At 42.3% G+C, this 13,832-nt stretch overlaps 1 protein-coding gene across 3 annotated transcripts in view; it reads left to right on the plus strand.

The window, feature by feature from the left end:
* Positions 1-8,021, plus strand: part of LOC132523476 (acyl-coenzyme A amino acid N-acyltransferase 2-like) — an 80,212-nt gene extending 72,191 nt beyond the window's left edge. For all 3 annotated transcript variants that reach the window (XM_060154719.1, XM_060154718.1, XM_060154717.1), the window contains 3 exons: positions 2,246-2,745; positions 2,983-3,185; positions 5,455-8,021. In XM_060154719.1, the coding sequence (XP_060010702.1) occupies positions 2,283-2,745; positions 2,983-3,185; positions 5,455-6,048 (1,260 nt within the window). In that variant the 5' untranslated portion in view covers positions 2,246-2,282 and the 3' untranslated portion in view covers positions 6,049-8,021. The remainder of the gene's footprint in view (positions 1-2,245; positions 2,746-2,982; positions 3,186-5,454) is intronic.
* Positions 8,022-13,832: the final 5,811 nt, after the last annotated feature.

Raw genomic sequence — 13,832 nt, forward strand, 5'->3', positions numbered from 1 at the left:
CTGGTGACTCTGGGTCTCCATTCCAAATTGGCAAGGGGGGAACATCCCTGGCACACCTTGAATCAGGTGTCCAGTCCTGATCCTGTCAGCAACGGCCCCCCGGGGTGGAGGTCACATGGTATAAACATAGCTGCTGAGGGTCCATCTCTGGGCTTTACGGAGCAGTTCTCAGATAAAGAGGGACCCTGACTTGGGAAGAGACTCTAATATTTTATATTACAAAAGCACTATGTAAGTAAAGTATTTTAATTACATTTTTGGTGCTATTTTTTCCTGCCCCTGTTATGAATTTCATAACTCTGAAGCATGTACATTGTATAATTTACTATATGAGTATCAATAGGATTCCTAAAGTTTTAACACATAGTTGCTGCCCTTGAAGAATTTGCAGTCCACCTGGAAGAATAAGACCAGATGCGGGATGCACGCAGGAATGCAGGAGAATACTTATGTTAATTAATTCAAATTAATTCAATTTGAAAACCAAATCTATATCGAGTCAATAAATTATATAGAAGTTTTGAGAAGGAAGAAGAATTTGTGGAATAGGGCACGCAAGTACCCCTTCTTAATGATCTCTTTTTGGGAAGAAGGAAAGAGCAGATACAGAGAGTTATAGGAAGGACCAGATCAGAAAATACCAAGGGAGCACTGAAATGTCACATGGGATGTGGGGTGTTCTTATTCATATTACAGGTCCCATTTCCCTCATACATATGAAAGACCCAGGAAGTTTGAATTGATGCCACCTTCTTCTGCCAAGAACTCTGCTGGTATTGAGGGAAAACATTCACAATCATTCTATTTATTCCAAATTATTCTATTGACCATGAATTTTGAAATGGTCAGTAATGCTGGTTGTTGATGGGGGTCAGGTGGGAGGGAGTGCGTCCTTTGCAGAAAATCACTTTCTTAAAAGAAGCACAAAATGCATTTTTCCTTGACCCTCTCTTTCCTCCAAAGACCTGCTTTCAACAGTGAAGAACTGGGCATTAAAACCCCTCTTCTGCCCCTGCACTGCCAGAGCCTGTTTATTTTCTCCAGAATCTTTTCTGCTCACAAATCTAAACCCCAAAGGCTTCACTTTGCATTCCTCTGTAAAATAAAATCAAGGATCCCTTGGAGGATCAAGCTTTCTGAGAGAACACCTGTTACTACCATTTGTGTGAAGATACTGTTGGAAAAATGATGCATACCTATGTCAAAGTTTCATATGAGAAATTTCTTTTAGGAAAATATTGGAAAGGCCTCACTTTTTCCTTTCCTTTGAGAAACTGGTAACCCTTTCTATGAGACTAATTAGAACAACACAACTGAGAGATTGCCTTTTTTCCTTTGGCTGTCATTCATTCAGTGTCTCTGATGCTACTTCATATTTTCCCAGATCCTATTTTATTTTTATTTGTTTATGCCTCCTTTATCTATAAGCAGGTTCAAATCCCTTGTGGAATGAGGTATAGAAGAAAGGAGGGAAAGTAAAGAAAGAAGGAATGTACAGAGGGAGGAAGGAGGGAGAGAGTACCCCCAAATTTTGCTCATAAAATGAGGAGAGTATGAAATAGCTGATCAAATGTATATTTCATTCTCTTTGCTACAAACAATATTTTATGTTTATCACTCTGTTGGAAAGCCACAAAAGCAGATCATGAAGTTTTATTTTCCCTTAAAAAGAACAAATAATGGGAACTCTGAAAAGAGCTGGCACTCCGTCTTACAATGGCAGGGAGGGATTGGAAACTGAAAAAAGAGGAAAGAAAGAAACAACAGCATAACATGTTTCTTGTTTATGTAGGTATGGGAGTTGAAAAGCAGCACTGATCCTTCCAATAAACCCTTAATCATGCATTACCCCCTCGGATCCTAACAAACACCAGTGAAATAGGTCACCTGGGAATGATCTCAACTGAAGATATGAAGCTCAACTTACTTAAAACCACAAAACTAAGATTTCCTACAGTGTTGTAATGGATAAGACAGGAGGCTGTAGTGTCAGACCTAGCTTGAATTTCAGGTTCTACTATTAATTATTTACAAGACTTTGAGCATGTCACTTAACCTGTTTCCTCATATGTAAAATGAGAATAATGAATACTGTCAGCAACACCCTATTTTCCCTCCTCTAAATGTCCTGTGTATTTTGCACTAGTATCCAGAAATCTGCCTTGGCCAGACCTAATATAAGCCTTGTCTGGGCTTCTTCCTTGGAACTGAAGTCTCCAACTCAGAGTTTTCTCTTTCACTGCAGGGTAGGAAATACCACTTGGTCCCTTTGCCGGTTGCCAATGTTCCAGCTGACAGCCACCCCGGCAAGTGCCCTCGCGGATGAGCCCGTGCACATCCGAGTGACAGGCCTGCCCCCACTGCAGACGGTGACACTCATGGCATCTATGAAGGATGAGAAGGGGAATCTGTACCAGTCCAGAGCCTTCTACAGGGCCAGCAAGGATGGTGAGCTGGACCTGAAGCAGGCTCCTGCCTTGGGCGGCCACTACGTGGGGGTCCACCCTATGGGCCTCTTCTGGTCTCTGAAGCCTGAGAAGGCTTTTGAGAGGCAGATTAAGAAAGATGTGATGAACAGCCCCTTTTGGATCACTCTGGAGCTATATGACTCCGTTTATTTACAAAAGTCAGGGGAGGTTCAGCCCAGGGCCAGCCAGGTGGTGCAGCGTTGGTTCTCCAGCCCTCAGATGCAGCGGGTGCAGGTCCAAGAAGGTCGTGTGCGAGGAGCCCTTTTCCTCCCTCCAGGTGAGACTAATCTTTCATGATCTAGAAGACATGGTTCATGGAAATAAAAACAAAAACAAAGGGCATCAAACTGTTGGCAAACTAGTATTTCCCACAATATTTTAAAAGTAATAAGCCGTTTCGTTGTGTGTGTGATGGTGGAACTCATCCTGCTCAGCCTGTACTTTCGCTGGCACCTACGCGACCCTCTTGTTGCTCTTTGTGATCTCATTCTCTCCTCTTTTTTCTTGCTCTTAGGGGCAGGCCCTTTCCCAGGACTCATTGATTTGTTTGGGGGCATCGGGGGTCTAGTTGAGTATCGGGCCAGTCTTCTGGCTGCCCACGGCTTTGCAGTGCTGGCCTTAGCATATTTTGCCTACGCAGACCTGCCCAAGCAGTTGCAGGAGGTGGACCTGGAATATTTTGAGGAAGCTGCCAACTTGCTACTAGCTCATCCCAAGGTATTTAAAATACTTTTCATTTTACCTGGCAACATTATAGCCAAAAAAATAAAAAATCACAAATGTCCGTTCTGCCTATATCACCAGTCTGTTTAGACTTGGGCACACACAGTTGAGTGAAAATGCAGATAATAATACGTACCTCGTAGGATTGTTGAGTTGATTAGGATCAGCTTAGTGCTTACTGGCACAAAGAAGACAATAAATGGTGGGTATATGATGATTCTCTTCATTTGCTAGTTCAGAAATGTTCAAATATCAGGTATTTCTTACAGTTCAACCTGACAGGGTAAAACAACCGTATCACCTAATGTTTCTATTAAGTGACTATTTGTTAGACTCTATGCTAAATACTTTATGTGCACTATCTCATTTAATGCTCATAATTACTGTGCGAAATTAGTACTTTTGACATGGTCCTCATTTTTCAGATGAGAAGGCATACCCATCTCAGTTAAGTAAGAGGCCAACACTCCACGGCCAGTAAGTGACAGAGCCCTTGGGGCAATGTCTTTGCTCCAAACCGTTAAGTCATCCTGACTCCCCAACTTACATCGTTCTCTCCTGGAGCCTTGACTCTTCTCAAGAAGAGATAGGATATGTTTGCTATTGGAGCATCACCGGTATCCTCATCTTCAGTGTTATCATCATCATAATCAAATATACACGTGATTTTCCTAAGCATATTTGGCTCTGTTTAAAGGATTGCCTAGAAGGAATTAAATCCCAGGTAAAATGTTTTCAAGTTAATTTTTTTTTTCACTTCAAATTTAACTATTTGTGACATTGTATGAGGAGAAAGGGCAATTGCCAAAATTCAATTTGTAGTCAGATTCCACAGAAGAGGTTCAATTCCCACCTCTGCCCCTTGATACTGTTGTAACCTTGAGCGAGACTTACACTTCCTGAATCCCCGTTTTCTTGTTGGAGGGCCGAGCATATAGTAAACGCTCAATAAATCCACCTTGTCACCTGTGCCCATCTGGTTTCTTCCCTCTTCCCTTCCCCACACCCTCAACCCATCCCAAAGTGTTTTAGGTTCTTTCTCAGTACATCACACCCTCTTCACCCTACCTGCCGCTGTTTTAGTCCCTCATCATTGCTCAGCTGTGATGCTGCAATAGTGCATTAATCAATTTCCCGTCTCCATTTACAGCCCTCCTCCCTCACTTCCCAATCCACTCCTCACGTGGATGGTTCCCAGATGTGGATGCACACTGGATTTCCTTGGGGATATTTTATAGTATCAGATTCTTGGGCCCACTCAGACCTACTGAAGTAGCTCTCAAAAAACTGAATCTTAGGGGATTCCGTGGTGGCGCAGTGGTTAAGCATCTGCCTGCCAATGCAGGGGACGCGGGTTCGTGCCCCGCTGGGCCTGCGCGTCCGGAGCCTGTGCTCCACGACGGGAGAGGCCACAACAGTGAGAGGCCCGCGTACCTCAAAACAAAACAAAACAAACAAACACAAAAACTGGATCTCAGAAAGCTCAAGTTTTAAAAGTTTTTTTTTCAGCTGATTCTGATGATAGAAAGGTGCTGGGGATACAACTGTGAGCAAAGTTAACACACAGGGTCACTATGTATTTGCTATTGTTTGTCCAGAATGCCCTTCCTTTCCTCATTTATCCCTCAGACTTCTTCCCTTCCCTCTGGTCCCTGGGCCCACCCCAAAGTTAAGGACTCCCTCCTGTGACCTACTACTTTTCCTAGTGGACTGGGAACTGACATTCAGTTTTTTACAGAATCTAAGTCTTTCATCTTTACACTCCCAATCCTTCCAGGATTAGCCTTTGGTTTAACAAATATGCAAATCCTTTGTAGCTGTAAAATGCTGTTTAAGTATGAATTACACTTACCTAATATTTGAAAGAAACTGGGACACCTCTTTTACTAGCTGGAGAGAAGAATTCGATTCTTCAAAAATCTTACCTGCCTCTGCTCTTGTGATGTCTAATGTTGCTGGTGTATTAGACCCTTTTTGCCTTTATAGAGCTCTGCTTTGGGTGAAGAGTTTTAATTTCTATTTTTTCACTTAATCTTCATAACTGTCCTACAAGGTAGGTAATATTATCACCCCCATAAGACAGTAAGGCTTAGGGAGGGTAAGTAGGTAGTATTCTCTCTCAGTCGCAAAGCCGGTAAACCTTAGTGCCAGGACTCCCACCCCACATTTTCAAACTCTTCCCATCATACTAGCTTACTGGCCTGTAGGAGAGCTCCTTCTCAGAGAATGTCCTGTAATGGGTTTCCTTTATTTTCTCCTTCAGATCCAAAAGCCAGGAATTGGAGTGATCTCTGTGAGCAAAGGTGCAGAGATCGGGCTGGCCATGGCCTGCTACCTGAAGGAGGTGGCAGCCACTGTCTGCATCAATGGGTGCAATGCCATCTTTGAATTTCCGCTCAAGTACCGGGATCTGGTTATAACACCCATCCCCTCGTTGCCGGAGCGCATGGAGTTCAACATCATGGGCGCTTTGTGCCTCCGTCACTACAAGGGGAACCCCCGAGATGCACTGAATCAACACAGTGTGCTTCCTATTGAAAAGGCCCAGGGTGCGATCCTCTTCGTTATAGGGGAGGATGACGAATGCTTCAATAGCAGAGAGTACGCTGAGCAAGCCCTGGACCAGCTGCGGAGGCACGGCAGAAGCAACGGAAGGATGCTGCTCTACCCCGGGGCGGGCCACCTCATAGAGCCGCCCTATTTGCCCCTGTGCTATGCGTCCTGGAGCCGCGGCCTCTTCTGCCCCCTGCTTTGGGGGGGGGACCCTGTGGGCCACGCGGCAGCCCAGGAGCACGCCTGGGGAGAGATCCAGAAATTCTTCAGGCAACACCTTGTTCAGAGCAGAAGCACACTCTAAGGGTGATGATAGGGGAGGAGAAACAAAAAAATTGGATAAGGCAGGGATGTGGGTGGGGGAGGGGACTCTTGATTTCTCTAGATTCACAGTCATCTTGAATCAACTGGAAGGAAATTGGACAAAGTCAAAGAATCAGGTGCATCTGAAATATTTCTGACAAAATTGTATGTGCTTTGAATTTTTGTAAATTGAATCTTGGTTTATATGCACCAGGTATGTTGCTATTTCAAAATTGTGATACCCTTGCAAATTGAATAACCTTTTGTACCCCGGTAAGGGAAACCTTGGATCCAGGTATTGCCAATCTAGATGAATGTTCTGGAACTTTGAAGTCACTTGTGAAATCATTTTCTGTTTAAACCATTGTGGGTTGAATTTGACATTTGATATGAAAAGTTCCTGATGCCACCATCAAGGGTAATCCTTGCTAGAGATTTCCAGTAGATACGTTAATTCTTTTTTAGAATAGTGACGCTTCTTTTTATTCTTAAAATATATTTCTTTTTTATAATTTTAATCAGGAGTGGGGCTAAATGCTCAAGTGCCTTTGGAGCATTTAGTGAAATTAAATGAGCTATATTTAAAGTGATTAGAAGAGAGCCGGGCACATAGCAATTTCTATATCAGAGTTAGCTATTATCATTTTCATGATGCTTTTCTCCTATAATCTGTTAATGTGGTGAATTGCATTCATTAATGGACTAATTTTGCTTATTCATCTAATTCTACTAGATCAGTTTCTCATATTGACTAGTTTGGGCTTTAAAATTTCTTTTGAAGCCAACCTAGTCATTTATATTTTCTCAGAATTTCACCCCTATTTTCTGGAACACATTTTTCTCATAATTTTTTACATATCCCCTGTTGTTTATTTGCATGCTTTCTCCTTTTCCTTTCAGTCTGACTTACTAAATATTTGTCTATTTTATTAACCTTTTCTTAGAATAGCTTTTGGGTTGTTTATTGGTCAAATCTAATTTTTCCTGATTCATCAGTGTATGCTTCTTTGAAATAAATTCATTCCTTCTGCCATATTTGTGTTTTCCTGGCTTTTTGATATGCAGTGTTCTCATTTTGTTAATGTCTAAATAGTTTCTGATTTGCTTCCTCCCTCCCCCCACCCTTAAACCCAAGAGTAATTTTACCAAAGTACAAAGTATCATCCTGTAGATAACTTGCTGGTTATAAGGACCTCACTTTGCAATGGAGGGGTCAGATTGTCTCCACCTGAACCCACTGATCAAATTTAGCATCTCTAAAAATGGTCAATTTGACTTGTTGTGGTTCATGACAAGATGTAATGTGGAGCGCCCAGCACTGCTTAGAACTATTTCTAACAACACTGTTCAACTTGAAGCTAATCAAGCCCTTAGATCAAACTTCTTACTAATGTGGTAGTTAGTGAACAACTTAAATGGTGCTACAAGGAGACAAACAGAGATTGTCCATCATTCTATGACCTGGTCTCTTCACAAGTTAATTACCAACTCACCTTGTCTCTTTTCACAAGTTAATTGCATGAAAAAATATGGAATTTTTCACTTTGTGGGATTTTGCTTTCCTTTTTGCATTGGAGTGAGCTGGGGGATTGTTCAAAATTAAAAGGGACTTAAGAGGCATATCAACCAAATGCTATGTGTGGGCCTGGTTTGAACAAAGTAACTGTAAAAAGACATTTGGGGGATAATTAGAGAACTCTGAATATGACTGGATATTAAACGATACTATGAAATTGTTATCTTGTTAGGGGTCAAAATGGTATTGGGGTTATGTAAAAAAGTAACTTTTTAGAGATGCATACTGACATATTTAGAGGTGAAGCGTTGCAGTATCTGGGGATTGTTTTAAAATACTACAGGAATCTGGCAAATGTGAAAAGTTATTATATCCAGATGATCGGTATAGTGAAGTTTGTTTTCTCTACTTTTATGTATGCTTGCAAATTTTTCATAATAAAAAAGTAAGAGATATAATCGGTATATTTACTTTTCTGCCCCAACAGACAAGAACTTTAGCATGCATTACATCTTTTCTCCATGACAACCCCATTAATTTCATATTAATTTTTTTGGAACCAATAATTATTATTTTTAAATTAATTTTGATTGGAGTATAGTTGCTTTACAATGTTGTGTTAGTTTCTGCTGTGCAGTAAAGTGAATCAGTCATTCGTATACATATATCCACTCTTTTTAAGATTTCCTTCCCATTTAGGTCACCACAGAGCATAGCGTAGAGTTCCCAGTGCTATACATTTGGTTCTCATTAGTTATCTGTTTTATACATAGTAGTGTATAAATGTCAATCCCAATCTCCCAGTTCATCCCACCCTTGGTAACCATAAGTTTGTTCTCTACATCTGTGACTCTGTTTCTGCTTTGCAAATAAGTTCATCTGTACCATTTTTCTATATTCCACATATAAGTGATATTATACATTTGTTTTTCTCTTTGACTTGTTTCACTCTGTATGACAATCTCTAGGTCCATCCATGTCTCTGCAAATGGCACTATTTCGTTCCTTTATGTGGCTGAGTAATATTCCATTGCATACATGTACCACATCTTCTTTACCCATTCCTCTGTTGATGGACATTTAGGTTGCTTTCAGGTCCTGGCTATTGTGAATAGTGCTGCAATGAACATTGGGGTGCATGCATCCTTTTGAATTATGGTTTTCTCCAGGTATACACCTAGGAGTGGAATTGCTGGGTCATATAGTAGCTCTGTTTTTAGTTTTTTTTTTTTTAATTTATTTAATTTATTTATTTTTGGCTGCATTGGGTCTTCGTTGCTGTGCGCGGGCTTTCTCTGGTTGTGGCGAGCAGGGAGTACTCTTCGTTTCAGTGACTGGGCTTCTCATTGCAGTGGCTTCTCTTGTTGCGGAACACAGGCTCTAGGTGCGTGGGCTTCAGTAGTTGTGGCATGCGGGCTCAGTGGTTGTGGCTTGCGGGCTCTAGAGCACAGGATCAGTAGTTGTGGCGTGTGGGCTTAGTCGCTCTGCAGCGTGTGGGATCTTCCCGGACCAGGACTTGAACCCATGTCCCCTGCATTGGCAGGCGGATTTTTAACCACTGCACCACCAGGGAAGTCCCTCTTTGCTTCTTATAAGAGGTTGATGAGGAGTATCCAGTGGTGATATTTTTCATATCTTCATTTCCAGGTGATGCCGTAGACTATCAGTATTCTCCTTACTACTTGAAATAGAGTTATTAGCAACTTTAAATCTAATCAGGTTGAAGAGCCAGTTCCAGAAACGCCAGAACCAATTCAGAAAATTCATCCTTAAAACTGTTTCTTTAGAAACACTCTCAGTACCAAAATCTCAGTCAGGGTTCTCTGGAAAAATAGAAGCAACAAAAAAAAAAAAAAAAAAAAAAAAAAAAAAATAGAAGCAACAAGATAAATATACAGAGAGAGAAAGAAATTTATTATAAGGAATTGGCTCAGGCGGTTATGGAGGCTAAGTCCCCAGATCTGCAACCTGCAATCTGGAGACCCAGGAGAGCTGATGCTGTAATTGTAGTCTGAGTCTGAAGTCCTGAGAACCACAATAGTTAATAGTGTAAATTACAGTCCGAAAGCGGGCAGACTCAAGATCCAAGGAGAGCCGATGTTTCAGTATGAGACTGAAGGCAGGAAAAGACAGACGTCTTAGCTCAAACAGCTAGGCAGGAGGAGTTCCCTCTTTTTAAAGGAAGGTCGGACTATTCAGCTTTCCATTGATTGGGTGAGGGCCACCCATATTAGGGAGGGCAATCTATTTTACTCAGTCTGTTGAATTTAATGTTAATCTCATCCAAAAACACCCTCACAGACATATGCAGAATAACGTTTGACCAAATAACTGGGATCCCTATGGCTCAGTCAAGTTGATACATAAAATTAACCATCACAGGATAGGTAGCCAGTAAATTATTTCCATTTTACAGGTGAGTAAACTAAGCCTTGAGGAGTTTTAACATACTTAAGCCCACACAAGTACAGATGACTTTACAATGGGATTGAGTTTATAGTCTTCCTCCAAAACTCATGTAACTATTATTTCACCTGCCTGACAGCAGTATCTACCCAGGTCGCAGTAGCTAGGGATGAAATAATCCAGTCTTCTGTTGTCTGTTATATTATGGCTTCCACTAGAATTTAGGTTGGATATGGTGTCTTTATAATTTTTTAGTTTGGTTAGCTCAACACATAATATTAAAAGACAGACTAGTTCAAAGAAAGAGAGCCTTACAATACTTTAACTGATAATACCACACATACAGAAAGAAAAATTCAGACCAACCAGAGGTGTGTTCTGGCCTCAGGGAGAAAGATTTAGTGAATATCCATCATTGCCCTGAATGAGAAAAACTGGGTCAGAGAAGAAAATCCACCAATAGAGGAAATATAGATGGGTCAACAATAGAAAAGTTATCTTAGCCATGGGACCAGGACTGTGCAGCAGGCCTTTCCCATGGCTTATTCAATGATCTGTATACACTATTCACCTTTAAAAGAATTTTTTTTTCATGCTAACCAAGCAATATTTTAACTAATAAAATGGTTTTCTAGACACCCTGATTACAAGATGGGGTATGGGTAGGGGATGTCAAATTCTGGACACAAATTAGTGATGATTCCACCATCAATTAATAAATGTTTTTTTGAGCTTATATGTGGTGTGATAAAGATAATATTCGAAAATGTATTTACATGCTTTTCTCATCGCATTTCCTTGCTTTTATTTTTCCGCTGGTTCTATCTGAAACTGAGTAATGATTAGTCAAATCCATTTCACTTGCCTTCATTAATCAAGGTCGTTTTAACACTTGCATGTCCTCCAAGCAGCTCCTAGCCTAAACAAGATGTTTGCCTAAGTTATTTTCCAGGACCTTGGAGTCTCAGCTGTGTATAGTTCAAGTTGAGCTAGTTAAGGGTAGCACCACCGACACTCCAGCTGGGCAGGTGCTAGTGTCCGCTGGGTGACCTTTTGAACGTACAGAGGCCTGTAGCTTAGCTACACCTGTGCAGGACCACGATCATCGCGCACCCTTTCCCCACTCCCCCACGCCTCAGCCTTCCCTGCTTCTTTATTGGTCATCCCATAAATAACCCAGCCCCTTGTCTTCTGAGAGGTGGATTTGAGGTTCGTTCTCCGGTTTCTTCTCTTGCCTGCCTTGGGAGTAAAGCCTCTGCTTCGAGCCTTGGTGACTCAGCGTTTTGGCTTGCTGTGCCTCTTGAAAAATGAACCTGGCTCAGTAACAACTTTGGTGGGTCAACCAGGAGGTAAGTTCAGATGGGAATTTTGCCTGTTGGTTTGTTGGCCTCTTGCTGGTGCTGAGAGCCTGTGCACGAATCCAAGCAGCTGCCTGGTCCATTTGTAATAGGACCGTCCTTGGGATTTCTCTGGGGAGGTGCCACCAACCTTCAGCACTTAGTTTCGTTTTGCAGTGAAAAAATGGTTTCGGGGGCTTCCCTGGTGGCGCAGTGGTTGAGAGTCCGCCTGCCGATGCAGGGGACACGGGTTCGTGCCCCGGTCCGGGAAGATCCCACATGCCGCGGAGCGGCTGGGCCCGTGAGCCATGGCCGCTGAGCCTGCGCGTCCGGAGCCTGTGCTCCGCAACGGGAGAGGCCACAACAGTGAGAGGCCGGCGTACCGCAAAAAAAAAAAAAAAAAAAAAAAAAATCGTTTTGGGTGTTTGGGTTTGGAAGATGTCTTTTGGGTAACCTCGTTAAAGAAACACACCTATGCCCAGGTTGTTTGTGCGATCCTGACCCGGTCGTGGGTTGGAGACCCACCTGGTGGGATGTGGGCAGACAATATAAAAGGTTACAGCCATTGAGTTACCTGGGTTAAAGGCCCGGGATTTTGTTTTTTGATCTTGTCAGGTGGGGCAAAATCCCTTAAGGCAAGTCCCCACTGGAGGTGTGATTGCTGAAATGGGGCAGCCAATGGGATTGACCTGGGCCCATTCTCCTTTTTCAACTTCAGATTTATTTAATTGCAAGAAAAATATGCCAACTTATAGAGATGACCCAAAGACAATGGAAAACTTTCTTTCATCGATTTCTTGCAACCCACAACCCGACCTGGGCCGGTGTTTAAAATTTATTAACCACCCTCCTCATTTCAGGAGCATGTAGAATGGTGCTGGGTAGAGCTGGGGAGGAGGCAGGTGAGCTTCATTCAGAAACCCCTGGCGGCCCGATACAGGCTGCTGCCAGCACAGCTGAACCAGCAGTGCATCCTAACTGGGATGTGATGCTGGGGATAGGCCCAAACTTGGACATTATCGAGACTGCATTCTTGCAGGATTGTGAAGAGAGGGCCGAAACAAAGAAGCCTTAATGAAGCACAGGAGGGAATGCAGAAACGTAATGAGGAGCCTTCAGAATTTCTAGAGAGGATCTTTAAAGCCTATGGGCATATACAGATACAGTCCCTAAGGCCCAGAGAATTTAAAGATGGTTAATATGACTTATTGGTCAGAGAGCCTCTAATACACAGAGGAAAATGCAGAAGGTGGAAGGGGCTTTAGGAAGGGGCTTTAGGAATGCCTATGTCTTAGATTGCTGAAATTGCCTTTAAAATTTTTAATGGCAGGGACCATGTTTAGGGAAAAGGAACAACGGAGAATGAAACAACAGGCCACTCTGCTGGCGGCTGCCTTAACACAGAGAAGAGCTGGACCTCCACAAAGGACTCGGCAAAAGGTAGGGGGCCCCCGGCCCTAAACTTCCCCTGGAATGGTACCCAATAGTGGGTGTCACTCTGGCTTTCTTTCAGTTCTTCACATGTGTAAAACTCGTTTTTGCCCCAGGACGTTTGTACATGCTGCTCTCTTGGCTACTTTCTGTCTATTCATCTCCAACTCATTGTAATGTGTATGTCACTTTTAAGAAGACATAACACTTGCCCTATCTAAATTAGGTCTCCCTTCAAAGCACTAAATGTTTTGTGGTCCTCCTTTTCTTCCACTTGACCCAAAATTCCATAAGGGTGAGAAGTAGGTCAATTTTGTTGCATATTCCCAGTTCTTGGCATGACTCTTGACACATAATAGATGCTCATTAAATACCTGTTGAATGATTGTATCACTCAATCCTGGGATATTTGGACCAAGAACTAGGATGCAAGCAAGAGATTTGATGTTCATTCCAAAATTCCCGTGATAGTAGAAGGGATGACAGTAAATAACAGACACGTTCTAGTACACATCTTGAGTTCAGCAGGGCAAGAATAGTGTAACAGACTTAAGGCAACCTCCTTACAACGAACTAGGGCAATCTGGTATTTGTGTCTGCCTCCAAGACACTTAAACACCCTCGAAGTTCTGGTAGTTGCATATAATAGGGAAGTCAAGGCAATTTATTGGAAACAAAAATGCTATTCCTGTCTCTTCTGCTCTTTAAATCATACCAATAATGTCTGCTCCTCCTCCTGTATATGGCATTATGCCTGCTTGCATTTCTGATTCACTGGAGCTACATACAGTCCTTCTGTCTATTATAGTCTAATTAGAGAGAGCTCTAGAATTTACCAAGAGAGGCACCCACATCTTCATAACTGCTGAGTGCAGTTTCCTCACCCTTATTTCTGTATCTAAATACACTTATCTTTCATTTACCTTCAGGCCCCATGCACATTCTCTTTATTTCCAAGTGAGTCACAGTCTCCTTCAGACAAATTAAGTGGAACCCTGGAACCTGTCTATTTGACAAACTTGGCTCTGTCAGATCCTATTCTGGGTGCAGAATCAAAGAACTGAAAGATGTCATAAATATCCTCAGGGGCTAATA

This window comes from Lagenorhynchus albirostris, chromosome 7 (genome assembly GCF_949774975.1).
Source record: "Lagenorhynchus albirostris chromosome 7, mLagAlb1.1, whole genome shotgun sequence".
NCBI lineage: Eukaryota > Metazoa > Chordata > Mammalia > Artiodactyla > Delphinidae > Lagenorhynchus > Lagenorhynchus albirostris.